At 46.9% G+C, this 25,387-nt stretch overlaps 3 protein-coding genes across 26 annotated transcripts in view; 1 reads left to right on the top strand and 2 right to left on the bottom strand.

Annotated features, from left to right (window-relative positions):
* Window positions 1–25,387, bottom strand: part of LAMB3 (laminin subunit beta 3) — a 162,069-nt gene that overhangs the window by 83,987 nt on the left and 52,695 nt on the right. The gene's annotated exons all lie outside the window — the stretch shown is intronic.
* Window positions 1–25,387, top strand: part of HSD11B1 (hydroxysteroid 11-beta dehydrogenase 1) — a 45,798-nt gene that overhangs the window by 11,447 nt on the left and 8,964 nt on the right. For 4 of the 13 annotated variants that reach the window (XM_021102235.2, XM_021102238.2, XM_084974645.1 and 1 more), the window contains 4 exons: window positions 9,766–9,879; window positions 10,639–10,769; window positions 11,615–11,726; window positions 11,830–12,015. In XM_021102235.2, the coding sequence (XP_020957894.1) occupies window positions 9,792–9,879; window positions 10,639–10,769; window positions 11,615–11,726; window positions 11,830–12,015 (517 nt within the window). In that variant the 5' untranslated portion in view covers window positions 9,766–9,791. 13 annotated transcript variants of the gene reach the window in all.
* The window catches only part of C9H1orf74 (chromosome 9 C1orf74 homolog), a 77,730-nt gene continuing 52,695 nt past the window's right edge, over window positions 353–25,387 (bottom strand). The window contains exon 3 of one of the 2 annotated variants that reach the window (XM_084978543.1): window positions 353–3,044. The gene's annotated coding sequence lies outside the window, so the exon portion shown is untranslated. Of the gene's footprint in view, window positions 3,045–15,188; window positions 15,918–25,387 lie in introns of those variants that run through there. The other variant, XM_021063892.2, reaches the window with a different exon arrangement.

Genomic DNA, 25,387 nt, shown 5'->3' with positions numbered 1-25,387 from the left:
CTGGAAATGCAGTCGACCCCCCCACCCCCGGGGGGGAATTGCCCGCAGGTCCCAGCTCCGCCGGCACTTCCACGCCTCCTGCCGTTTTCTCACGCAGGACGGTCTGCAGACGCCCCCCCCCCCGCCCCCGACACACACACACACTTCTGCACCGTGTCCGGGTTCACGCGGATGCTTCTTCATCTGCCTGGAGCACTTCTGCTCTTGCTCCCGCGTGGGTCAAGGCTGACTCCCCCGAAGCCGTCCTACTTGCCCATCCCCACGAGGAAAGGGCTGCTCCCTTCCTCCAGCCCCACTGTTGCAGAAACCACAAAAACCGTCGCAGTGGAAGGAGACAAACGGCACTCGGAGATATGGAAAAGCAAGGTTTATTCAGCACCTGTGCAGGCTCAGAGGAGTCACCTCCAGAGTCTGAGCACCAGGTCTTGGTTCTCAGTAACCTTTATACACTACAAGGTCTGGATTTTCCCATGTAAGCATCCCGGACCTCCCCCATCCCCAAGCAGACCGTGTTCCTCCCTAAGAAACTGAGCCAGCAAGGTTACAGAAGCGGAACTGATGACCAATGCTGGGTACCTGATTAGCAGGGCTTCTGGCTTGGACAGAGGGCACACGGTTGTTACATTATTACAAGAAGGGTGGCATAGTGACAGCATAGCTGGAAAGGCTTGCAGCTGCCTTCTTAGCCAAGGCGGGGGGGGGGGGGGGGGGGGGGAGTTGTTCTTTAGTTAAAACTCCTTTTCATTCCCCCCTCTTGATGTTTTGGGTGCATCTGCACCCTTTAGAGATCACCATCAGTCATAACCCTTTGGCAGCCTCTGATAAACAGCAGGTGGAAGGCTGTTTTTCTTCTAACCATGGTTCTTATAAAACCTTTTATAATACTTATCAGGAGAGGTACAAGGCAGGGAATAAGCAGGCACCCTGCGAGTATAACCATGACTATTCCGACCATTGTCTTAATTCCTTCCAATCAAGAGAACCATTTACCAAAGAGACTGTCTGCATCCCATCCTTTCCAAGTTTGTATAGGTACATGGGCTGGTTTAGTCATGTGGTCAGCAATTTCCTTTACCACCTTTTCGGTGTCATCTATTGGTAGGCAGCAATTACTTAAGTTAAATTTTCCACAAACCCCTCCTTCAGAAGCAAGTAAATAATCCAAGGCCAAGCGATTTTGGTAGATTGCACTGTGCATTTTAGTTTGTTGTTGGGCCAATATAGTCAAGGCCCTTGCAGTGTCATTTGTTATAAGTTCCAAAACCGCCTGTAGTCTGATGATGCTGTTCAGCATATAGATAGGGGTGCGATATCCCCAAGAGCCATCCTCTGCCCAGGTGGCAGGCCCATAATATTGAATTATCCGTTCTGGGGGCCATTCATCATCTTTCCAGTTTCCAATTTGGAGAGCCCTCCGGTCTCTCTGGGCTCCCTGTGCCCTATATATAGGAACTCCCAGTTGTTCCCCTAGTGATGGTGGGAGCAGGAAGAAGGAAGGTCTGATTGTTCCCAGGACACAGGCCCCAGCCCAATTCGGGGGGAGTATGGAATAGGCCATTTTTCCGCAAATCCAATATAATCCCTTTGGTGCCCGCCACTGCATATTAGTACTGATATCTTCCCATGCTTGTCGAAGGTGGGAAAAGTTAGACAGGAGATTAGGCTTGGGCTCTGAGCGATTGGAGGATAACCACCATTGAGTCTTTTGGGCAGTCAGATTATAATACCTTAGGCCTAAACATGTTAGGCTTCCAACTGAAACATTAAACCGTCCTCCCCGCCTCGCAAGACAATTTCTCCCTATGATAGCAGTTCTGAGGAGCCCTACCTCACTGGTGAGTTGGGGGTATGCAGTCTCATTATGAGGCTCTAATGGGTCCAGTTTTCTGGCTTGTCAAGGCCAGTGGTCTCCTGTGTTCATTCCCCCGCATACGTAACAAGAGGAGACTTTGAGAGTTTGTGCAATAGTTTCTGCCAGGGCTAAGAACAAGTTCTTAGTTGTGGCCAGAATGGGAATAAAAGGAATGAAAGACCCTGTGAGAGGCAGCTTGGAGTGCAAACGTGATTCTCTGGAAATGTAGCACAGCTCCAGGGTCAAGGCCTCTTCCGTCAATGCGAATGCTTATTTTGAAACCCTCCTTCCATTTGGGCTCACTGGAATTGAAAATAGTGAAGTTAACTGGGTTACAAGCCTTAGTCTGGCAGTCTGGAGGGGCTGTACCCTTTTGAAGGGCAGCTGTTTTGTCTCCCTTATTCCAGGTTGCCCAGGCCACATAACTCCAGTAAGTGCATTTCTGGCAACCGCTCCAGGTGGTCCCCCAGCACATATATTTATGCTGGAGCCTGTATTCTCTTTCCCATGAGGGGCTTCCACATGGTCTAGTAGAAGTCCATGACCCATTCATAGCTTCACAGGCATCAAAAAGTATTGATACTGGCAACGTGGGGTTGGTAATTTGGGTCCCATTAATTAGCTGCCCTGATTTATGAGAGCGCCGGACTTCTAACCATTCCTCAGTTGGTGAGTATCGTGGATCAAAGCAAGTATATTGGTCCCCTGTTGACAGATAGAATAAGTGGTCCTGTTGTGAGTACAACTTCCATGAATTTCTCCGCAACAGGAGAAATGAGTGGAGCAAAGCAAAGTCCATGTAACCCCTTAATTTGATCGGGTTACTCGAATGCACAGGTCACATGAGGACATGGATCCTGGCAGAACCAAAGGGGACCAGATTAACAGCAACAGGCAGCAAACATACATGTTGGTCATAAGATAACAGTATATAACAGTAAGAAAGTGTCCTCTGGAAGGAAGGTAAGGCAGTTTATTTTACTAGGCTGCCGATTCCTCAAGCTTCAGCCGTGCGTTGACTGACCAGCTTCCGGTGTGGTCAGGGCAGGGCTTTGAGACTGTTGTCTCCTCCTCCGTATTGTCAGGCGAAGAGGTCTCTCCGGATTGGGGGCAGTCTCCCACTCTCCACGGTCGTCAGCTGGGCCAGCCGGTTTAACTCTGGAATGATGGATCCAAGCATCTATTCCTGTTACTTTAAGAGCAGTGGGGGTGGTTAGAATTACAGTATAGGGGCCCTTCCATACCGGCCTCAAAGGCTCCTTTTTCCAGTCCTTTATCCACACCTGGTCCCCCGGCTTGTGGGGGTGAACTGTTATACCTAAGGACACAGGTATTCTGTCTGTGACCCCATTTATGTATCTGAGAAATAGTGAGCCCCAGTCCTTGTAATTGTTTAGGTCATTCCGAGTCTCCCAACTCCCTGGTGTTTCCTTTTAAACTGATTAGTGGAGGCGGCCTCCCATATATTTTAAATGGCAAGAATCCTATTCCCTCTCGGGGTGAGCATCTCACTTTTAGGAGGGCCACCGGCACCATGTCTACCCAGGGCAAGCCAGTTTCCTGACATAACGTTGCCAGTGTCTGTTTGAGGGTCCGGTTCATGCGTTCTACTTTCCCTGAACTTTGAGGGCAATAAGCAGAATGTAGTTTCCGTCAGATCTGTAAAGCTTTTGCCACCTGTTGTACCGTTTCGGCCACAAATGCTGGTCCATTACCTGACCCGATGGTCAGAGGCATTCCATATCTGGGAATAATGTCTCTCAGGAGTGCCTTGTTTACTTCCCTTGTCTTTTCAGTTCGGGTAGGGAAGGCTTTTACCCATCCTGAAAAAGTACAGATAAAAACTAGCAAATATTTGTACCCCTCACTAGGGGTGACCTCAGTGAAGTCCACTTCCATATCCTCAAGTGGGGACAGTCCACAGTGTTGTGCCCCAGCTGGTGTTGGGCCCCTGGCAGGCATTATTCTGCAAACAGGTTATGCATCTTTGGGAGACAGAGGAGCAGAGTGCAGGAAGATGAGAAATGAGATAGTACCGGCCCAGTAGGGTCTCCAAGGCAGTTTTGCCCATGTGGGTTAGCTCGTGTTGTTGGTGGACTAGTTTGTAGGCCAGCTGTTCTGGAACATAAACTCGGTGGTCCTGTGTGACCCACCATCCCGTCTTAGTTTTAGTTCCCCCTTCCTCCCTTATCCATTTTTCTTTCTCTGGAGAATATCTGGGGACAGCTGGCACTTCTGGGGCCAGCAAGACCTTGTTTGTCTGGCTGTTGTCCCCGGGCTGCCTGTCTGGCAGCTGCATAGCACTACGGTTTCCTTTTGTCACTGGGTCATCCCCCTTTTGGTGGCCTTTACAGTGGGTAACTGCAACTTCTTTAGGTTCCCATACTGCCTCTAGGAGCTTTAAGATTTCAGTCTGGCTTTTTAATCCCTTTTTCTTTAGCAGTGAGGAGTCCTCTTTCTTTGTATAAGGCTCCATGGACATGTAAAGTTGCAAAGGCGTACAGTGAGTCGGTAGAGATATTAACTTGCCGGTCTCGGCTGAGCTCCAGTGCTCTGATTAAGGCCCATAATTCTGCTCTCTGTGCTGACCATCCTTGAGGAAGCACCTCTGCTTCTATCACTTTTAAGTCAGATACCACAGCATATCCTGCCATCCTTTTCCCATCCTCCATAAAGCTGCTGCCATCAGTATATAAAACCAGAATCAGGATTTTGGAGTGGTTTATCAGTCGAGTCAGGCCTGCTGGAAAACACCTCATCTAGTACCTCCAGGCAGTTATGGTCTGGGGGCCCCGCTTCATCTGGTAGAAAAGTGGCTGGGTTCAGAGTTCGTACAACCTCCAGTTTCACCCATGGATTTTCACATAGTAACCCTTGATATTGAGTCATTCGTGCATGTGTGAGCCAATGGTGGCCCCTGGTATCCATTAGGGTTACAACTGAGTGTGGGACTTTAACATTGAGGTTTTGTCCCAGAGTCAACTTGTCAGCCTCTCTCACCAACAAGGTGGTAGCTGCCAGTGCTCAGAGGCAGGGAGGCCATCCGGCCGCAACTGAGTCAATTTGTTTAGACAGATATGCCACTGGCTTCTGCCAAGGCCCAAATTCTTGAGTTAAGACTCCCAAAGCCATCCCATTTTTCTCATGAACAAAAAGGTTAAATTCTCTAGTTACATCAGGAAGTTCCAAGGCTGGAGCCTCAGTGAGTTTGGTTTTGATTGTCTGAAATGTTGTCTCCTGGCTTGGTCCCCATTCAAGGGGAGCCTTTTTTTCTCCTTTTAGAGCCTCATACAGAGGCCTGGCCAAGTCTGAAAACCCAGGGATCCATATCCAGCAGAATCCTGCTGCCCCTAGGAACTCACGAACCTTCCGGCGGGTGGTAGGGACAGGAATGGCACAAACTGCCTGCTTTCTTTCGGTCCCCAGCATTCCTCGGCCCTGCAAATGTTGAAGCCCAGATACTTGACTTGTTTTTTACAGATTTGTGCCTTTTTCTTTGATACCCGATACCTTGCCTCCATCAGTAGGGAAAGGAGAGCTCTTGTTCCCTCTAGGCACTGAGCCTCCGTGGTGCCAGCTAGTAAGAGGTCGTCAACATACTGTAGCAAAACACAGCCCAGTTTTTGTCCAGGAGATTCAGCCAGGTCAGCGGCTACAGCGCCGCTAGAAAGAGTGGGAGAGTTTTTGAATCCTCGTGGGAGTTTAGTCCAGGTGAGCTGTTCCTTTGTCCCTGTATGTGGATTCTCCCATTTAAGAGCAAACAAGGGCTGACTGGCAGGCGCCACCCGGAGGCAGAAAAAGGCGTCTTTTAAGTCCAGGCAAGTAAACCACTCAGCAGTGGAGGGGATTTGCTCTAACAGAGTATAAGGGTTAGGGACGGACGGGTGTGATGTGACTGTTGCTTCATTTATGGCTCTCAAGTCCTGTACTGGGTGGTAGTCCTGTGTTCCTGGTTTTTTCACGGGCAGTAAAGGGGTGTTCCAAGGGGACGGACATTTTATTAACAGTCCGTGCTGAAGCAGCCTATCCAGGTGAACCTGTATTCCCAGTCAAGCTTCTCTGGGAATTGAGTATTGCTGTAGCTTTACCGGTTGAGCTCCGGGTTTTAGATCAATCAAGACAGGAGCGTGGCGTTTTCCAAGTCCTGGTGGGTTTCCTTCAGCCCAAACCAATGGGTATTTAGTCTCTAGTTCTGGGGGAATGGTCCCCATTTCTGAAGGGGAAGAGTACAAGCGCCATTCCTCTTCTCTTTTTACAGCAAGAGCCATGATTAAAGGAGAGTGGGGTTCTGTCAATTTGAGTTGGGACGATCCATCAGTAGAAAAGGAAATTTGTGCCCCCATTTTAGCCAGCAGGTCTCTTCCCATCAGGGGGACTGGGCAGTCAGGCAGGTAAAGAAATTCATGTATTACTTCATGGCCTCCTAACCGACATCGTCGAGGACCGCAGAAGGGCCTGTGGGTTTGGTTACCTGTGCCCCAACAATGGTGGTTTCTTTCCCAGAGAGGGGAGCCATAGGTTGTGTAACCACAGAAAGTTCGGCACCTGTGTCAACCATAAAGTCTATGGGGTGGCCCCCTACTTGAATTCTGACCATAGGCTCTCAGGGGCCCCGTTGGAGAGGGCCTGGTCCCCCCTAATCAGACTCAGCTAGGCCGATCAGGTTGGTGCTGAATGGCTCAGATCGATACCGGCTATGTGGGGCCTTGGTCTTTTTCTCAGGTCGGTTGGGGCATTCATTTTTCCAATGTCCCTTTTCTTTGCAGTAAGCACATTGGTCATGTTCCAGGGAACTCCTTTTCCCTGGCCTTGGGCCTTGTCCCCTACAGGGTGGTCCCACTGGGGGCACCGGTTTCGACAGGGCGGCTGCCAGATGAGTCACTTTTTGTTTCATTCTCTTTTCTGCATCACGGCCGGCCACCTGGTCTCGGTTAACAAAAACCTTGTTGGCTATTTCCAACAGTTTAGGGGCATTCTCTCCTGCAAATCCTAATTTCTGTAGCTTTTTACGGATATCTGATTGGGCTTGTCCCACAAAGGCAGCATTTATCATCCGTTGGTTCTCAGGGGCCTCGGGATCAAAAGGGGTGTAGGTTCGGAAAGCCTCACATAGTCTCTCATAGAATTTGGCTGGGCTTTCATTCGGCTCTTGTAGTACCTCACTGGTCTTAGCTATGTTAGTAGGTCTTTTAGCCCCAGCTTTTGCCCCCTTTAGGAAGGCCTGCCGGTACCTCTCTGGGTTACGTTTCCCTTCTTCAGTGTCATAGTCCCAGTGGGGGTTTTTTTCTGGGAAGGCTTCCCTCACCCAGTTTGCCAAGTCTGCTCGACCCCCACCCCCACATTGGCCTGAAGCCATTTTTTGGGCTTCTGTTACAATTCGCCAGCGCTCTTCGGTGTCAAACAGAGTAAAAAGGAGTTGCCGGCAGTCTATCCAGGTGGGACAGTGTGTCTGGAAAATGAATTCTAAGAGATCAATCGGCGCCTGAGGCGTTTCAGAATATGAGGGAGTATGGTGTTTCCAGTTGAGGAGATCAACAGTGGAAAAGGCTGGTAATAAAAAAAAAAAACTCCCCCCTCTTGTATGGTCCCATCGGGGGTGTCTTGCCGTGGTCCCCGTGTCTCCCGTAAGGGCATTTGCAATGCTGGAGTGGCTGCTTCCTGAGCTGACCGGAGACGCCTGCTCCTAGGTTCGGGAGAATCTGGCTGCGGGGGTGATATCGCCTCGGGAACTTCAGAAGCAGAAGCAGGAGGAGAAATAGAAGGCGGTGGGCTATCTGGCATCTGGGGACCTTCGGCTCCTGGAGGTGGGGCCGGCAGCACATAAGGTGGTGGCATAGGGGGCGAGTCCTCAGGTTCCCCTTGATAAATAGGTGGCACCTTCTTTTGAGACAAGGTTTTCTTCTTGGACTGGGCTACTAGCACCCTACATGGTCCCTGGTTTGTGGTGCAGAACCGAACCCATGGGGGCCTCAAATAGGCAATTTCCAACCATTGGTCAATGTACGGAAAGGGGTCTGGGTGTCCAGGGTCTCCTGTTATAACATTATATACTGCTGCAACTGTGAACACACCTAAGGTCCCTTCCGGAGGCCAGCCAACACCAAAGGAGGGCCACTCTAGGGTACAGAGGGTATCCAGTTTTCCAGGACTCAGCTTAACACCATAATCTCTAGAAAATCCTTTCTTAAAATTCTTAACCATACACTCTAAGACAGTGGGCTTGGAAGCTGATTTACCCATTGTGTGAAGTCCCACCCTGTGCTGGTGACGTAAGACAAACAGCAAGGACAAGGCCTTAGGTAACAATCGCTTCGTCCGCCTGACGGCTCCCCCAGAGGAGATATTTCAGGCGCCTCTTGGCATAGGTGGGACTGTATAGACCCCAACGTCAGGATCCCCCCGAAGAGGGCCACCAGAAGCCGTATGAGGTCTCCGCGGAACTGCAGGTTAGGACTCACTCTGGCTCCGCAGTCCAAAGACGGGGGATCACGGGCTCCCGTTCTCTCCAGTCACACACACACACACACACACACACACACACACACACACACACACACACACACACACACCAGAATTGACAAGCCTCCCGATCCCAAGGGAGCAAATCCAATAAAAGGACCGGAGTAGGGGAAGAAACCCTTAGTAATTAAATGGTTTCCTGGCGCCGTTGGTCACTTGCAGAATTCTGGGTTTGCTCTGTGACCGGGTAATGTTTATGGTTTGGTTACCTGGTTTGAAGTTGCAAAAGGTACCAACGGTGTATCTTAAGATCTTTCTTTGAGGATTGTTCCTTAATGAATTCTTGCTGCAGACATAACCACGGTGGTTATTTCTGTATTTCTGAGTATATTCATTCCGTGATAAAGTCTGAATTACTAAGGGTTTCTCCCCCTACTCTGGTCCTTTTATTGTTACTAGATTAGCTATTAGCTGAATATGGGTTTTCAGGCTGGCTTTGCTTCAGGTGCTTGTTCTTTCTTCTTCTCCATCAGAAACTCTCTTCCCAGCATCATCTCTGGGTCCTTTTATTGTTACCAGATCAGCTATTAGCTGAATATGGGTTTTTCAGGCTGGCTTTGCTTCAGGTGCTTGTTCTTTCTTCTTCTCCATCAGAAACTCTCTTCCCAGCATCATCTCCATAGTTCCTGGTCCCTGTAGCACTTATGAGACCTACGTTAATAGCCTAGAGCCTCTTTTCTTGGCACTCACCAGTTCTTCTTTGTTTGCTGTTAAAGTAATAAGTGCACATTCCATTGCACTTGTCTGAGAGTCTTGACCGGTCATGGGTTTCCCGCCATCTGGGTTCTGGCTGGCTTGCATTCCCCTTTGATGTTGTAATATTGTTCACTGAACTTGAGTGTGGGGTTTATAGGGCTTGTTTGCTTTCTTTTCTTTTTTTCCCAAGATGTGCCCTTTCTCTCTCAAGCTTATTTTTCTGATTTGTGCTGTTATTTTTAATTGCTTCCGACTGGGAGGTGGGGCTGAGAGTGAGGTTTGCTTGACTTTGGCTCTCTTTGCTGTTACTCACACTTGCCCGCACACACTGCCGCTGCCTTTTGATATACCACCCTTGAAAGGCCGTTGATTCCTGGCGTAAATGGCGTTCAGAGGAAGATGGGCTCGGGGCAGGGACGCTGAGGAATCTGGTCCTGTACAGTCTTGAGCTTGGCCATCTGGAAGTCTCTTCTTGCTCAATGAAATGGAGTAAACATTGTCCATTATGAAATCTACCACGCAGGCTGCCAGGGACGAATGGATCCCACCCAAAGCCAATCGCTGCTCTGACAGGGAAATTGGCTAGCTCTGCCTGAGACTACTCCAGCCTCCTCCGTCCCTGATGTCACAATTCAGAGGCTGCTGCCTGCCTAGGAGGTTGTAGAAAGCTCTGTAGGTTCTCTCTGTGTGTCCTACAGGGCTCCTCGGGCCAGGTCCCTGTCTGATGGCTTTTATGAAAAAATATCTCCTCCCTATTCTGGGGATCTTCTTGGCCTACTACTACTATTCCGCAAATGAGGAATTCAGACCAGGTGAGTACCGATGTGTCTAATTTTGGAGGGATGGATTTAAAAGCCCAGGGATGGCTAGAGTGTTTCTGAGGATCGAAAATGAGTTCGTGATCCCCAGACTTGCTGGGCAAGAGGGGACCCGAGGGTGAAACTGTATTTTTATAGCTTCCAGCCAGAGGCTGGGTAACTGGGGTGTGGGGAGGGATAGTCATGGTGCTAAAAGATTGCCAAATGGTCTCTGTTTTATTTGGCACCTTTAGTCAAAAGCCGTTTCAGATCGCCTACAAAAATGAGGGTAATTCCAAAATTTACAACGTGTACAGATAATTGGGCTCTATGGAGAGACAGAGCAGTGGGAAAAGAGATAGCATGCTGGAGTTGATGACTAAGAGAAGCGAGAGAAAATCCCTGGAATCACTGTGAGCACATGTGTTTTGATGACTTTTTGAATTTTATTTCAATTGAGCAATTGGATGAGCCCAGAAATGTCTGGAACTCCAGGGTTCTAGCTGAATCCTCTGTCCACAGGGTTTTTGTTTTTTGTTTTTTGTTTTTTAAAAGACAGCAGGAAAGGCTTGGTTTTGAACAACCAACCCAAACTCCCATTTCAGAGCATGTTTATGAAAGACTCGAACTATTCCTTCATTGATTTACATGGTTTGAGATGAGTTGATCTGGGCTCATAGCCTTGAGACATTGAGACAAGGCTGCCCACCCCCAGAGCAGGGGAAGGACTTCTGCGGCCGAGTGTGGTCCTCACTTCCTTGTGGGGTTTCCCAGAGATGCTTCGAGGAAAGAAAGTGATTGTCACAGGGGCCAGCAAGGGGATCGGAAGAGAGATGGCCTATCATCTGGCGAGGATGGGAGCCCATGTGGTGGTGACAGCGAGGTCAGAAGAAACTCTCAAGAAGGTGAGGGTCCTGCACCCACAACTCCGTGTACCCATATGTGCCCAGACGTATCCTCTTTTTAAGCCTCAAGAGTTTTTTATTTTAATTTTCATACTATAGCCCATAGTCCAGTAATCCTACTTTCTACTACCATTAATTTCTCCCTTAGAATGTCCTCTCTCCCCTACTCCTCAGCTTCTAAATTCAAATCATATCCACAGTGTCCTGGTTCACCCAGATGTATTCTTACCTATACTCACAGAATCTGGCATATTTACATACCGATGGGCACAGGATTCAAACACCCACAGGAATATAAAAATAGGCATTAAGTGTTCTTCCCAGGCACACGTACACAGACACAAAGTTCTTGGGCTCTAAATGCTCCCAGGCATGCCAACTCATGCAAATTTAAACATGGAGTCACAGACATACCGACAGGTGCTCAGATCCCAACCTTCTAGCAATTACTCATGAATTCAATTCTTGTACCCAGGCAGACACATGCCCTCCTATATCCTCAGGGCTCACAAACCCAAAGATACACAGATACTCACAAACCTGGGGTTACCTACACAGAAACTAGCATCCCTACCAATAATGTGTTCAGAAACTCCAGAGCACAAATCATGGGCTCCAACCCCAGCACAACCCCAGCTTTGTTCCAGAGAGCATTTAAAACAGGACAAATATTTGTGTTGGGTTGCATTTAACACACACACACACACCCACAGGCACACACTCCTACCCATTTCTTATCAAAACAGGGCTGTGAGTAACCGCTCATGTAAACCCCCATCACGTCAGAGACGGTGCCCCAAAGGTCTTCGGCAAAGACTGGGAGCACGGCCACTGTACCCCCACAGGTGGTGTCCCACTGCCTGGAGCTTGGCGCGTCTTCAGCACACTACGTTGCTGGCACCATGGAGGACATGACCTTCGCAGAGCAATTTGTTGCCAAAGCTGGAAAGCTCCTGGGTGAGACAGCTTCTGGACTTTTCCCTGGGGGTCACAGGGCGCTTGGTGGCCGGGAGGCGGAGCAAGCTCAGATGGCTTCTCTCAACGCAGCCGTCTCTTGCAGGGGGCCTGGACATGCTCATTCTCAACCACATCACCCACGCCTCCATGACTCCGTTTAGTGACGACATCCACCTCGTGCGCAGAAGCATGGAGGTCAACTTCCTCAGCTACGTGGTCCTCAGCGTGGCCGCCTTGCCCATGCTGAAGCAGAGCAACGGGAGCATCGTGGTGGTCTCGTCCCAGGCGGGTGAGTGGGGCAAGGGCGGGGGTGGAGGGAGGAGAGGCAGACGTGCAGGGAGGGGAGGGGCTCAGGATGAATTTGCATTTTTATCAGTCTCTGTGCTGGGAAGTAACCGGATAGAAACTGCAAAGGTTAAACACCCGCTGATAAACAACTTGCCCCTGGGCGTGGGCAGCCAGATAAGCCAGTCAGAGTGAGGAGCAGGCACGCTAAGTAAAAGAGGCAGGGTTAGGGACACAGGAGGCCGTAACCAGGAGGACTTCTTCAAGGTAAAGGGACCCTCAGATTTCTGGAAGTAACAGAGGCAGAGCAGTGGGTCAGAGCACTCTCCTCAAGACTGTTGGTTTGTGCTCATCAAACGGGGGTTCAGAGGGTTACCTAGAGGCTGCTGGAAGGACAGCCTGTCCTGAGACTCAGGGAGAGACCTGGTCCCCACAGATAAGAGAATTTTGCTTCCTCCATGACCAAGAGGTGCAGCCTGAAGAAAATGGTTGATGCAAAAGTAAAACTGACAGGTGAAATGTCTTAACAGCATACAGTTGTCTGATAAGGGGGTTAAGCCAAGGCAAAATGAAAGGAACACTGAAAACAAACACCATATTATAAGAGACCTGTCCATACTGGGTGTGTTCTCCAAAATCTGAACTTGCTTCATCAAAAGTCCATTTTAATCAACGAATGGGGTCAGGAGAGAATGTGCGCAGAGAGCAGTTCATGAGCGAACTCTGCAGAGTGGTTCTCCTAGGCTTTGGATGGTGGCGGCATTCGAAGTTATCACGAGTGAAAAAAAGCCAGAGAGTTTCCAGCTTGGAGGATTCCTAGACCCATTTTATAACGGGTCCAGGAGAGAAGTCCCACACATGCTTGTTGATTCAGCGGTGATAAGGATGTGGCCAGAGACATAAATCCCAGGGTCAAAATTAGCCATCTACATGTGGTTCCCAGCAGTGTTAAAACAAATTACCTAGAGGATTTTGCAATTTCTTAAGGACTTCAAAACCATTGGTTAATACTGTAAATGAGAACAGCATCAATGTTGTAAAGAGTTCTACTTCCTGGACGAGAACGGCCTGCCTGGGGACGGGATGAAAGGGCAGTGTGTCTGTGCTACCCGCCAAACAGAGTGATTGATATGCATCCCTGTGCTTCCTGGACAACACAGACTCCCCACCCCTCCCCAGACACAGCGTCTCTCTGGGCTGAAAGGAAGGGAGAGCTTCCGGATGCATACTGAGTGAGAGGGTGCTGGGCACATGCCCAACCCATCCTAGGACACTGGCCAAAACACTCACATCAGTCATGGTGTAGGTGGCTTTACGGTCTCAGCTGATTAATAGCAGGTCCACTCTAGGCCAAGGCTGTGCTTCATCTTTGGTTGGAGAGTTTAACTTTCTACAATGTACACACAGCCTAAATGTTCCCCGAAGGAACGGAATTCCTATAGAAGTTCAAGGGCATGATGAAATTCTGATAACCTCTGTTTCCACACCTCTTCTACACCTACCAAATGTCATCTCACAATTTCCGTGGACTCTGGGAGGTAGAAATCTGGTCAGACCACTCTCCTTCGTGTCTGTTGTTTATATTGCCAAGAGTCCGGCCAGTCTGAAACCTGTCTGTGAATTTGTAAAGCACAAACACTTTGCTTTCTCTCCCTAATGAAACAATGTGTCTGCTCTAGGCTGTATTCTTTTTTTTTTTTTTAATTGAAGTATAGTTAATTTACATAGGCTATAGTCTTTCAAGCAGTCAGCAAGCAAATTCATCAATCCTTTCTCCTGAAAAATCTGAATTCCACAAACATGGGATGCTAAACCTCAAACTCATGCGAAGGTCAGCCAAAGAGTCCTGGGATGGCTTTTGAATCATTCCTTCCAGGGACTGCATTAAGTTGTCATTGAATTACAGTGATCAGCCCTTGTTTTCTTTTTTTTTTTTTTTTTTTTTTTTTTGGTCTTTTTGCCATTTCTTGGGCTGCTCCTGCAGCATAAGGAGGTTCCCGGGCTAGGGGTCGAATAGGAGCTGTAGTCGCCGGCCTACACCAGAGCCACAGCAACGCGGGATCCGAGCCGCGTCTGCAACCTACACCACCGCTCATGGCAACGCCGGATTGTTAACCCACTGAGCAAGGGCAGGGACCGAACCCGCAACCTCATGGTTCCTAGTCGGATTCGTTAACCACTGTGCCATGACAGGAACTCCAGCCCTTGTTTTCATGCCCAGTGTATTTTCAGGCCATGCGTTACCTGGAAGTCCCATGCTTTTAATATGTTCTTTAAAGTCTCAGCTATGTCTTTCGCATCAGCAGAGACAGTGTTGCTGGCTCTGGGAATTCCCTTACCGTCCACCTCCATCCACCCCTCAGCACCCTTTAGGGCACCTACAGCGGCTGAATGGGTAATTTATCCCTCACCCAACAGTCCTAATTTTTCTAAGAAAGAAAAATCTTTACCCTTAAATCTAATTACCTCAGAAATAACGTTCAGGGACCACAATTTCCAAGGTGAGTGGAAGTGTTTCTGCAGGTGGATATACGTGTGTGCAGGGGGCGGGGGCGGGTCCTCCAGGTCTGGACTGTTTGGAGGCACGTGGGGAGAACTGTAAGGAGGCGAGGTGTGAGTGTGAGTGTGTGTGTGTGTGTGTGTGTGTGTGTGTGTAGATATGTCATCTACAGGGCCTGGAAGAAGGCCCAAAAGGAGAATCAACAGCCTGGGTATAAAAATGTCAGTTTCACTGTTGCCTAAATTCAAGAGACTGTGCGGGGGAAGCACGTGGAGGAATGAAACGCGTTGCTGGACTTAACACTGGAGTTCAGTGTTGGTTCTGCCCCTCAAGAGGGGTGAAGGGAGACTTGAGAGGCGAAGAGAAACCGCTCTTCCGACGGCAGTGACGACTCGGTGCGGACTGAGAACACGTCAGTGCTATCCCCGGACCACTCCTCCGGTTCACTCCCTTGAAAGGGCTGGGCGGGCAGAGCTCCCTAACCTGTTAGACCATTCTTCTCGTTCAAGACCTCTTCCTGCTGAAAACAGCAGGTTCCACCATCATGCATGCCCCTACGTTTACTTACCAAGGAGTCGGAAAAGACTTAGAACAAATACATTCTATGTGGAAATACACAAACAGAAAACCAGGTCTCAAAAGAATATAAAAAACGCCAGAATGAGACTCAATACAGATACTGTGCTTAAGTTTCTAATTTGGCTCTTGAGTTTCTTAACAAAAAGAAAAAGAATAGGATCAGTATATAGACAAGATTATATTCAAAAGACAGAAGCACTGCAGGAAGCAAATAATTTCTGAAATAAACCTCTCATAAAAGATTATAAACTGAGGGCACAAAATGATGGAACGAGCGATGCCTCCAACAACTTTTTAAAAATGTTTCCGTGATTATAAAACCTATACATATACACATGGATTATGAAAACTGGGAAGATGAAGAGAAGCATAAAGCTGAAAATAAAAATTGTGGAGAATTTCCTTCTAGACAGATATAGAATAATTATTTTCCAGCTGCCAGGTATTTAGGTTATGTTACTGAGCAGAAGTCAGGTCTGCTCACCTGCTGTGCAGCAGAGCCAATCTGCTGACCCCCAGGTGGTGGTGAAGGAACATACAGCATTTACCGCAGGGCACCATGTAAGGAGAACTGACAGCTCATGTGGAAAAGACTCAAACTCTCTACTGGCTTGGGGGCAAGGGTTTTGGCTTTGCGGCAAGACAGGTTGGGGAGAGAGTCATGGGACGCATGGTCAGCTCGTGGACCTTCTTCTGATTGGCTGCGTTGAGATGACAGGGTGATGTTTCGAGAATCTCCGTCAACCTTCTTGTTCCAGCCAGTCTGAAGTCTACATGCTTGTGGTCAGCAGAGTCACCATCCTCCCCCTGAGTCGGGGGCTTAGTTCCTGCAGAACAACTCAGAGATGTGCATCACATTATTATTTATATTCCTTCAGGAGGAACCAGGGGTCCTGTGACTCTTGACCTAATTAGTAACTGCTCGAGTCTGCTCTTTGGAACTCAGGGAAGACCTAAGAGACGAAAGCTTGTTTTTTTCTACAAGCAAGAAAGGGGAGACATGCAGAGGCTTTTGTACCTGGGAAGGCGCCTCAGGGTCTTGCTTGTTTTCAATCCCCCCTTTTCTTTGATGCTGCCCAATCTCAAGGGGAATGGGGGTGCAATAAGAAAGGATATCAAGTTGTGGATGGAGAGATGAATCATAAACTCAGCAGGGAAACTCAGTTTTAGAAGGACTTGGTTTCCTCAGTGTATTTTAAAAATGCTAAAACAAGAGTTCCCATTGTGGCTCAGCAGTAACGAACCCGACTAGTATCCATGAGGACACAGATTTGATCCCTGGCCTCACTCAGGCAGGCATTTTGGCGAGCTGCACTGTAGGTCACAGGTGAGACTCAGCTCTGGCGTTGCTGTGGCTGTGGTGTAGGCTGGCAGCTGCAACTCCAGTTGGACCCGTAGCCAGGGAAACTCCATATGCTGCAGGTGCAGGTGCAGCCCGAAAAAGACACACACACACACACACGCACACGCACACGCATACACACACACACACACCTAAAACAAGTATCTTGCACATAAATCTGTGGCTTAGTCGATAAATTCTTAGTACTAGATTTACTGGATAAAATGATGGAACAATTTTTAAGGCTATTGGTACCATTTTCCAACTTGCTAGATAAAATAAAAAAATAAAGAACCTGACTTTTTCAATAGACAAAAATAAAAACCAATTTGAATGAATATGAGCATCATGTTCCACTGCCACCCTGAATATACAGATGAGTTTTCATCTCACACCTACTCTGCAGAGTTAGCTAAGTTTTCAGCAAGTGATAATTTTCTAAGTAAAGGAAAAAGGCACTTAGTGGTTATAATTTGAATTCTTCGCTGACTTGTGAAACGGAGCATGAGGTTCCTGTCCTCTAAGGGCAACAGTATTCTGTTTTTTCGTTACACTTATATTCTTATTTCCTATAACAGCACCTGGCACATAGTAGATATTTAATAACAGTCAGATAATGAATGAATGAATTTCATATTTGTGTGTTTGTACGTCATTTAAATTTTTTATTCTATGAAGTTGTTTTTCTATGTCCTTGCCCAATGAGATATTAGCAAAGCTTTTCTCACAATAAATACAGCAAATCCATGTCACATGTAGCTTCTTGTTGCAAACTTTGACAGACATATCTATGAAGCACCGTTAAATTTAAAGTTAACAAAGTGAAAAGTGGATTTGAATGGTGCGACTAGATAGCTTTAGATGACTGGGGCTGACCCAAGGAGGATTCCTGTTGAAATAAGCACTGATTGCATAGGAGAAGTCCGTTTAAGGTACTTTCAAGATGAAAAACGGATAGGAAGAAAGATGCATAACTTTACATCTCAGAAATTATTCTATAGATAAACTTGCACAGATGTTCCCCAAATTTGTTCATTCATTTATTCAAAAAATCTGAATGGAGGGTCCACTCTGAGCCAGGCACAATTCCAGATGCCAGGGCTATGACAGTGAGCAAGAACGTCAGGCAAAGAACCTGACACCACGAGCCCATGTTCCAGTGCAAGCCGATGTCACTGCATTGTTCACATTCTCTGAAAGCAATGTGAATAGCCACCACTAGGGACAGTTTCCTAAATTGTAGTGAGATACTATATAGATTTTTATGCATAGTGACTACAAAAATTCTAAATTCGAGAAGCAGCGACAGCCTGACTTGGAATAGCAAGACTGAAATGAGGGTGTCCACACAAGGGGCAGCTGTTGTAGCCTAGTGTAAATCCTGGTGGAAAGTCTAAGAGCCCAAGTGGCTGAGGAGGCTGCCCATGTGGCACTTAGCATGGGGTGTCAGAGCCTAAGTGCACTGGAGAGGGTGTCCACATAGAGGCCCAGATGCGGCCCAAGAAAAATCATACATGTGGGCACTCACCAAATATGCTGACAGTAACAGAAACTAGGTTCTCACTTTCAGAATCACAAATATGAAAATGAAGAAAATTTGATTGAACTCTGTGATGCTGAATTGGAATTGGAGGTGTTGTGTGACTCAACAGTTTTTAATATACATGGATAGATATGGAAATAAAGATACAGGTGTCTATATATGTGTGCATATATTCCCTAGCTCTGTCATCTGAGAGGCCCTGAGAGCACAGTCAGCACCCAGATCTTGGTTTATAAATATCATTCTCCACCAAAAGAAACCACCACTTCTCAGAGAAATGGTTGATTCCAGGGAAGTGGCCAGAAAGGTAGAAGATGAACCTGAAAATTTTGTTATGCCTCTAAGTGAGGAATAATGGGAGCATGTTACTAGAACACAGAAACTTTTTATGAGCTCCGACTAGCCAAATCTGGGACCACTGGGAGAGTCAAGTGAATAATAATGATAATAACAGATTATAAACCATGACATGCAGAAAGAAGCCATAATGATATAAATACATGGATGAATAAATGCAGGGATGAGAAGTTTCTTCCACAAGGTAAAAAACCAAATGCTAAATATAGAAGGAGCAACTAAATAAGTAAAATCACCCTTTGGCCACTGTCATAGTAATAAGTCATCCAGGAAGCATCAATGGGTGGTAAACTAAGTGGGTAAAAGTTTACTAAAAATCCCACTACATAGTCTCAAAGTACCACCTACTCAGCAACAAAAAACGAACAACTTGATTCAAAAATGGGCAAAGGACTTGAAAAGACACTTCTCCAAAGAAGATACACAAATGGCCCACGGGTATGTGAAAAGGCTCTCAACATCACTAATTATCAAAGAAATGCAAATTGAAAAGAAGGTATCACCTCACAACTGTTAGGATGGCCAACATCAAGAACAAAAATGAAAAATAACAACTGTTGACAGAATAGGAAGACCCTGGACCTTGCGCCCTGTTGGCAGGACTTCAGAATGGTGCAGCTGCTGCAGAAAATAAATGGACGTTCCTCAAAAAATTAAAAACAGGATTACCATATGACTCAGAAATTATACTCCTGGGTATATACTCAAAAGAATTGAAAGCAAAGTCGTTTTTCCTTCTTTCTTTTTTTAAATTGAAATGGAGTTGATTTACAGTCTTATACTGAAGTCAGGTGCACAACCTAGTGATTCAGTATTTTTAGAAATCTGAGTGTTGAAGAGATATGTGTACCTTCATGTTCATGGTAGCCTTATTCACAATGGCTAAAACATAGAAGCAACCCAAGTGCCCATCCACAGATAATAGATAAGCAAGTTGAACTGTGGTACATACAATTCAGCCTTAAAAAGTAAGGAAATTCTGATGAATGCTACAACATGGATAAACCTTAAGGACATTATGCTAAGTGAGCCAGTCACAAAAAGACAAATACTACATGATTAAATTCATATGTTACTAAGAACAGCCCATATCCTAGAGAGAACATAGAATGATGGTTGCCAGAGACTCCAGGGAAAGGAGGATGGGGAGTTATTGTTTAATAGGTACAGAGGTTCAGTTTTGCAAGATGAAAAGAGCTCTGGGGATGAATGATGGTGATGGTTGCACAACAATATGAATGTATTTAATGCCACTGAACTGTAGGCTTAAAATGGATTAAGGTAGTTTTTTTTTTTTAATGCTATTCAACAAAATACTTATTGACTACTAGGGAAAAAGAGCAATTTTACGGTGGACAGACAGACACCACCTGAATCAAAGGATCGAAGTTAGTTGCGAGTAATGAAATAAATTGAAATCATGTATCATCTGGTGAGATGCAGTGTGAAGAGAATTACTTGCGTGATCCTGCCAAAAATACATGCCTGAATCAAATCATGAGAAATCCATACTCAGGGGCACTCATCAGCAGTGGGCTAGGAAATGTTTACCAACTAGCTCTCTAGACGGCAAACATCAAGAAATACAATGCATAAATAATTTCATGACAGCCATATTGACGTGAGACCAACCTGCTGGCAAAATTCATGAAAACTGCCAAATCAAGTCTCACGATCCAGGATAAGCCCACTCAGCATTACCATCTTGAACAAAATGACTAGCAGTAAGTACTCTTTGGCTTTATCAATGTCATGAAAGTAAGTCTAGGAAAGACAAGGGTATGTTCCAGCATAAAGGAAGCTGGAGTTGTGATAACTAAATGCAACATGTGATCTTCAGTTGAATCCTTTGCTCTAAAGAGTATCATTGGGACATGTGACAAGCTTGAATGGGACTGTGGACTAGATGAGAGAGATACATCCACGTTCCTGGAGTAAGTTGAACGGTGACCCTCAAAAGATATGTCTATATCCTAACTCCCTGAACCTGTGTAGGTGGCCTTATTTGGAAAAAAAAAAAAAGTTCTTTGCAGCTGTAATTGCATTTATATCATTCAGGATGACCTAGGTGGGCCCTAAATCCAATGACAAGTGTCCTTGTAAGAGACAGAAGACAAAGACAGAAGCAGACAAGAAGAAGGCTGTGTGAAGATGAAGGCAGAGTCTGCAGTGATGCAGCTATAGAGAATGCTGACAGCCACTAGAAGCTAGAGGAGGCAAGAGAAGATGCTCCTTGCCCTCAAGCCTTTGGAGAGAGTACAGCCCCGCCAACACCTTGATTACAGGCTTCTGGCCTTCTGAACCATGGGAAAATACATCTGTTGTCTTAAATCTTTTGGCTGATGATAATTTATTCCACAGGTCTAGGGAACAAATAAATAACTTTCCTCATTTGGATGGTTATGTAGGAGAATGTCCCTATGCATAGGAAATGCATGCTAATAAGATCAGGAGTGCTGGGATAGCAGGTCAGTGATTGCCTCAACTGTAGCATTTTCTCTCCAACAGTTCAGGGAAGGGGGAAGGGAAAAGGCCACTTGTACTCTTCTTGCAACTCCTCCTTTGGTTTGAAATTATTTCAGAAGAAAAAAAAGAAATCCTCATCCTAGGGCTCTAGGAACTTGGAGGAGGTGAGGGTGGATTTCATGGGGCTTTTCCATGGGTTCCTCAGGGATTTCCTGCAGGGGACCCCCTTAGCATAAGCAACACTTCCTCTAGCTCACTCCTTTAAGCTTCCTCCTCAGCTCCAGGGCTTCAATCAGTCCAGCCTTCTTGACCCAGTCCACCCACCATCCCTTGGGAAGGTGACCTCAGGCCAGTCCCCCACCATCCCTCCAGGTCTCTGGAAAGCATGCTGTGTGTGGATATATTTGATCCCACAATGCACTCAGCTTTGCTCTCAAGCTAGGGCAGTTCCAGCCCTGCCTCCTGCCTTTAGACTTCCAGGAGTGAGTCAAATACCAATCCCCAAACTCCAGAGGAACCTTGGTAAAGGGCTCCAAATAATCCTCTTGAAGCTCCTCTGATGTGGCTCAAGGTGAAGGGAATGTAAATCCTTCCCCTGACCTTGGTGGATGAACCTGACCCTTGGTGGATGAAACTGACCACAGTGGATGAACTGGACCCTTGGTGGATGAGACCGACCCCTAGAGGATTAACCTGACCTTTGGTGGATGAACCTGTCCCCTGAGGGATGAACCTAGCCCTTGGTGGAGAAACAGACCCCTGGTGGATGAACTTACAGTCCACTGACAACTCTCCTCTCCAAGCCTAGCTGTTTAGGCAGCTTTGTGGGAGATTTGGCAATTCTGGTGGAGCTGCATTAGGCCCACCCTTCAACAGTGGGGGGGCCTTAAAATCTGTTTTTTTCTTCTTTCCTTGGGAGATGTGCTGAGGCTCTAAAGCAATGGGAGGAGCTACGTTCCCCAGGCCCTGGACCTGCACAGAAATGCTCTTGCCAAAATCACCTGATGCAATTTAGAAACAGGTTCTATCTTCTCTCTGCAGGATTTTGTGCTGTCTCAACACCACACTCCTCCCTTGTCTTCCACCAAAACACTTCCCTGGGTTTCCTCCAACTGTTCTTACTGCCCCCTTCTCTCTAGTGGGTTTCCTTGGGATTCTTTTCAGCTTAAGCCCTCATCTCTTTTCACCCAACGTGCTCTGCCTGGGCAGTGCCAGCCATCCCCACTGCTTCAGTTATTCTTGAATTGTGAACTGTCTCAATGCTTATAATGACACTTCAGATCCAAAAGCCTGGAGTAAAGACATGGATTTATCTTTAGACTCCAACTCAACTCAAACAACCAAAGAGTTTAGACCATGAGGGTCCTAGCTAAAAAAAAAAAAAAAAAAAAAAAAAAATTATTTTTAGAATGAGCTAGAAAAAGTGGGCAGGAGCCAGGATGGGTTCCCAGCCTCAAAGCCCTTGAGCCCTAATGAACCTCAAATTGATGAACCTTCTGCTCAATAGAAGATGTGGCACATTTTCCTGGGGCCACTGTGAAAATCTAAAGGCACATAGGAATGAAGCTTTTCAATCCTGTGCACTTTCTTCCTAGCTCTCAATTAAAGCAGTTTGAAGTCTGCCTTTGAAATGGAAAGAATTCCAAAGTCCCAGCAAAGCAGCTGGGGATGGAGGGTGTGGAGTGGATGAACAAAGGCAGTGAGGCCTGCTTTTGACCTCTTCAGCTCAGCTAACAAGCTCCAGTGCACAACTGATCTGCCAGCCCTCTGGCTCTTGCTGTTTCTACAGTGGCTAAGTCCTTGTGTTTCTGGGACAGAGCTAATTGCAGTCTGTCCTATTTATTACCAAGTCTGCACTCTTGACGAAACCCACGTCCCATATTTTGCTTCAGAAAATATGGTCACCATATCTGTTTCTTTGTGGCATAAAGTTTCCAGAAGATAAATCTAACTGCCATATGTCTATTCTGTTGTGATGGCCCCATGCTCCCCATGCTTTTAGTTTTACATAAACTAAAACTTATCCTTGGGCACTCGGGCTTCTAATCCCTTCACTTTCATGACTGCTTCCTGCATATTAGAACAGTCCATTTATTTACTTATTCATGTGATTTAATTAGGTTGGTTTTCTGGCATATTTTTTTACGAACAGCAGAAGTCGAACAAGTGGACCTGGTAGGGTGCAATTAGTAAACAAATTTATTCTTTCCTTCAGACTGTTCCATGGTGAGTCCTTCCCTGAACCTGGATGTGACCAAGGGCAGGTGGCAATTTCCCTAGGGTTATACAAGATCCTCTGCTTCCAGTCTCAGGACGGGTCTCACTTCAGTAATGAAAATGTCCAGGAGTTCCCATTGTGGCTTAGCGGGTTACGAACCCAACTAGTAACCATGAGCATGCAGGTTCAAGCCCTGGCCCCGCTCAGTGGGTCAAGGATCTGGTGTGAGCTTCTGTGTAGGTCGCAGATGCAGCTTGGATCCCACATTCCTGTGACAGTGGTGTAGGCCGGAAGCTGTAGCTCCGATTTGACCCCTAGCCTGGAAACTTCCATATGTAGGTGCTGCCCTAAAAAAAAAAAAAGAAAAAGAAAAAAAATTTAATTAAATTAAACTACAAGTCCAGTCCTTTGTAATTTAACTTGAACTAAAGCTTCTCTGCTCACCCAGCTTGAACCTGCTACTGGAGGAAACCTGGGCGAGGAATGAGAGATGTGTCCAGCCTTTCCTCTTGCTCCCCGTCTTGACCCACCAGGCTCCCTCTAGCCCTTCCTCTAAAAGGAAGGGGAGAAGGCAGGGAAGATGAGGTCAGGGTAGAAAAGCTCTTACTTGGCGGGTGCCCAGCCATTGCAGCACTGGTCTCCTCCAGACACAGCGTTTTCTGAGAGCTCGTGCTCTCTGCGCTGGGAGGATGACCACACTTGACCGTGGCGTTGGGTGCTTTCATGGCTTCTTTGGAGGTCCACGCTGGGACAGTGATGGCTCTTCCTGTGAGCTGGGCAGCAGCTGCTTATATTACCTCCTTCAGACCCCAGGAATACAGGGCAAGTACAGACAAATGCATCCAGCCCTTAGGCTGACCTTTTGGGCAGGATCTGAAATGACTCCAGGGCAAAAGGGATGAGCCCGGGGACAAGGCCTAAAGGATGGTGGGCAGAATGTCGGCTGGACTTCAGGCCCCCCACAGGGACACAATTTACACTAGCTCTGCGGTGGCCTTGCCCAAAACCAGCACCTCTCTCTGGGTCAAACCCAAGCCCTTGGAGTTCCCGTCGTGGCGCAGTGGTTAACGAATCCGACTAGGAACCATGAGGTTGCGGGTTCGATCCCTGCCCTTGCTCAGTGGGTTAAGGATCCGGCGTTGCCGTGAGCTGTGGTGTAGGCTGCAGACGTGGCTCGGATCCCACGTTGCTGTGGCTCTGGCGTAGGCCGGTGGCTACAGCTCCGATTAGACCCCTAGCCTGGGTACCTCCATATGCCGCTGGAGCGGCCCAAGAAATGGCAAAAAAAAAAAAAAAAAAAAAAAAAAGCCAAGCCCTTAGCACACCTCAAACTCCTGGGGACCCAGATCTCACAGGACTAACCTCTTCTTCTCGGAAGATCGTGAGACCCTGCTCGTGGCCTTGCCCTGAGACCTGTCCTCTCTGACTGCTTCACCTTCGGCCCTTTCTAACCCCTCAGGATGGTTAAGGGTCTACGTGCTGCAAATTGGATTTTGTTTTTAGGATTGGGAGGGGCGGTGTCTGTGTTACCACACACCCTGTGTAAGGTGCACAGGTCATCTGGAGCTCCCTTCAGAACACAGAGGCTCTTGCTAATTACTGTATCAGCAGCCTTTGACCCTCCGCTGAAATTAGAATGGGAAAAGTCAAATCCTAACCTCCTGTCCCACATTATTTATTCTATTTTGACCAGGGCCCCTTAGCTCACAGATGCATTTTGAAAAACAAAAGTCCACCTTTTTAGAGGTGCTTTGCCCTTTTCAGCTCTCTGAAACTTCTAAATATATTTTATCTACAGCAGCATGCAAGCTTCCTCACACAAGCTAATTAGCATGATGTGGGAAAATGTTTAAGAACAAGACGGAGAAGGGAAAACAGACTTTAATGAAATGCACCAAGACTGTTCTGGAATACTGGGAACCTAGGAGGTGTCTTTCCTCTTTCCTCTTTTTTCTGTTTTTTCATGTGTTTCAGCTTTCCTTCATGGAGCCTAGAGTGCTTTACGATCCTTTATCTGCAATTCTAAAATCCAAAAAGTTGAGGGGGTGAGGGTGAGCACTGAAAACCAAGGGTTTTTCTCACAATTAATTCTATATAGTTAATTTCACTTGAACTAAATTGAGGCTACGTAAAGCCTTGATCTCAGTGTGAAACTTCAGATATTTCAGTGCAGAAATAATAATGTGTTTGCTTACAGGATGCCTCCCCAGACCACACTGGGAGTGTTGTGTAATATCCGGTACACGTCCCACACTGTCTCCTAGATTCCAAAACTATTCTATAACACATCAGGCCCTAAGGGTTTCAGATAAGTGCTTATAAGCCTATAATTTTATAGAGGAGAAAATATGGTAAACTTTGTTATTATTTT

The sequence above is a fragment of the Sus scrofa genome, chromosome 9, assembly GCF_054392235.1.
Source record: "Sus scrofa isolate SSC_HxYL_T2T_F1_AM1 chromosome 9, Sscrofa_HxYL_maternal_Yorkshire_Landrace_v2.0, whole genome shotgun sequence".
Lineage (NCBI taxonomy): Eukaryota > Metazoa > Chordata > Mammalia > Artiodactyla > Suidae > Sus > Sus scrofa.
Note: the sequence above shows the minus strand (reverse complement) of the source record. Positions and strands in the feature narration are given on the sequence as shown.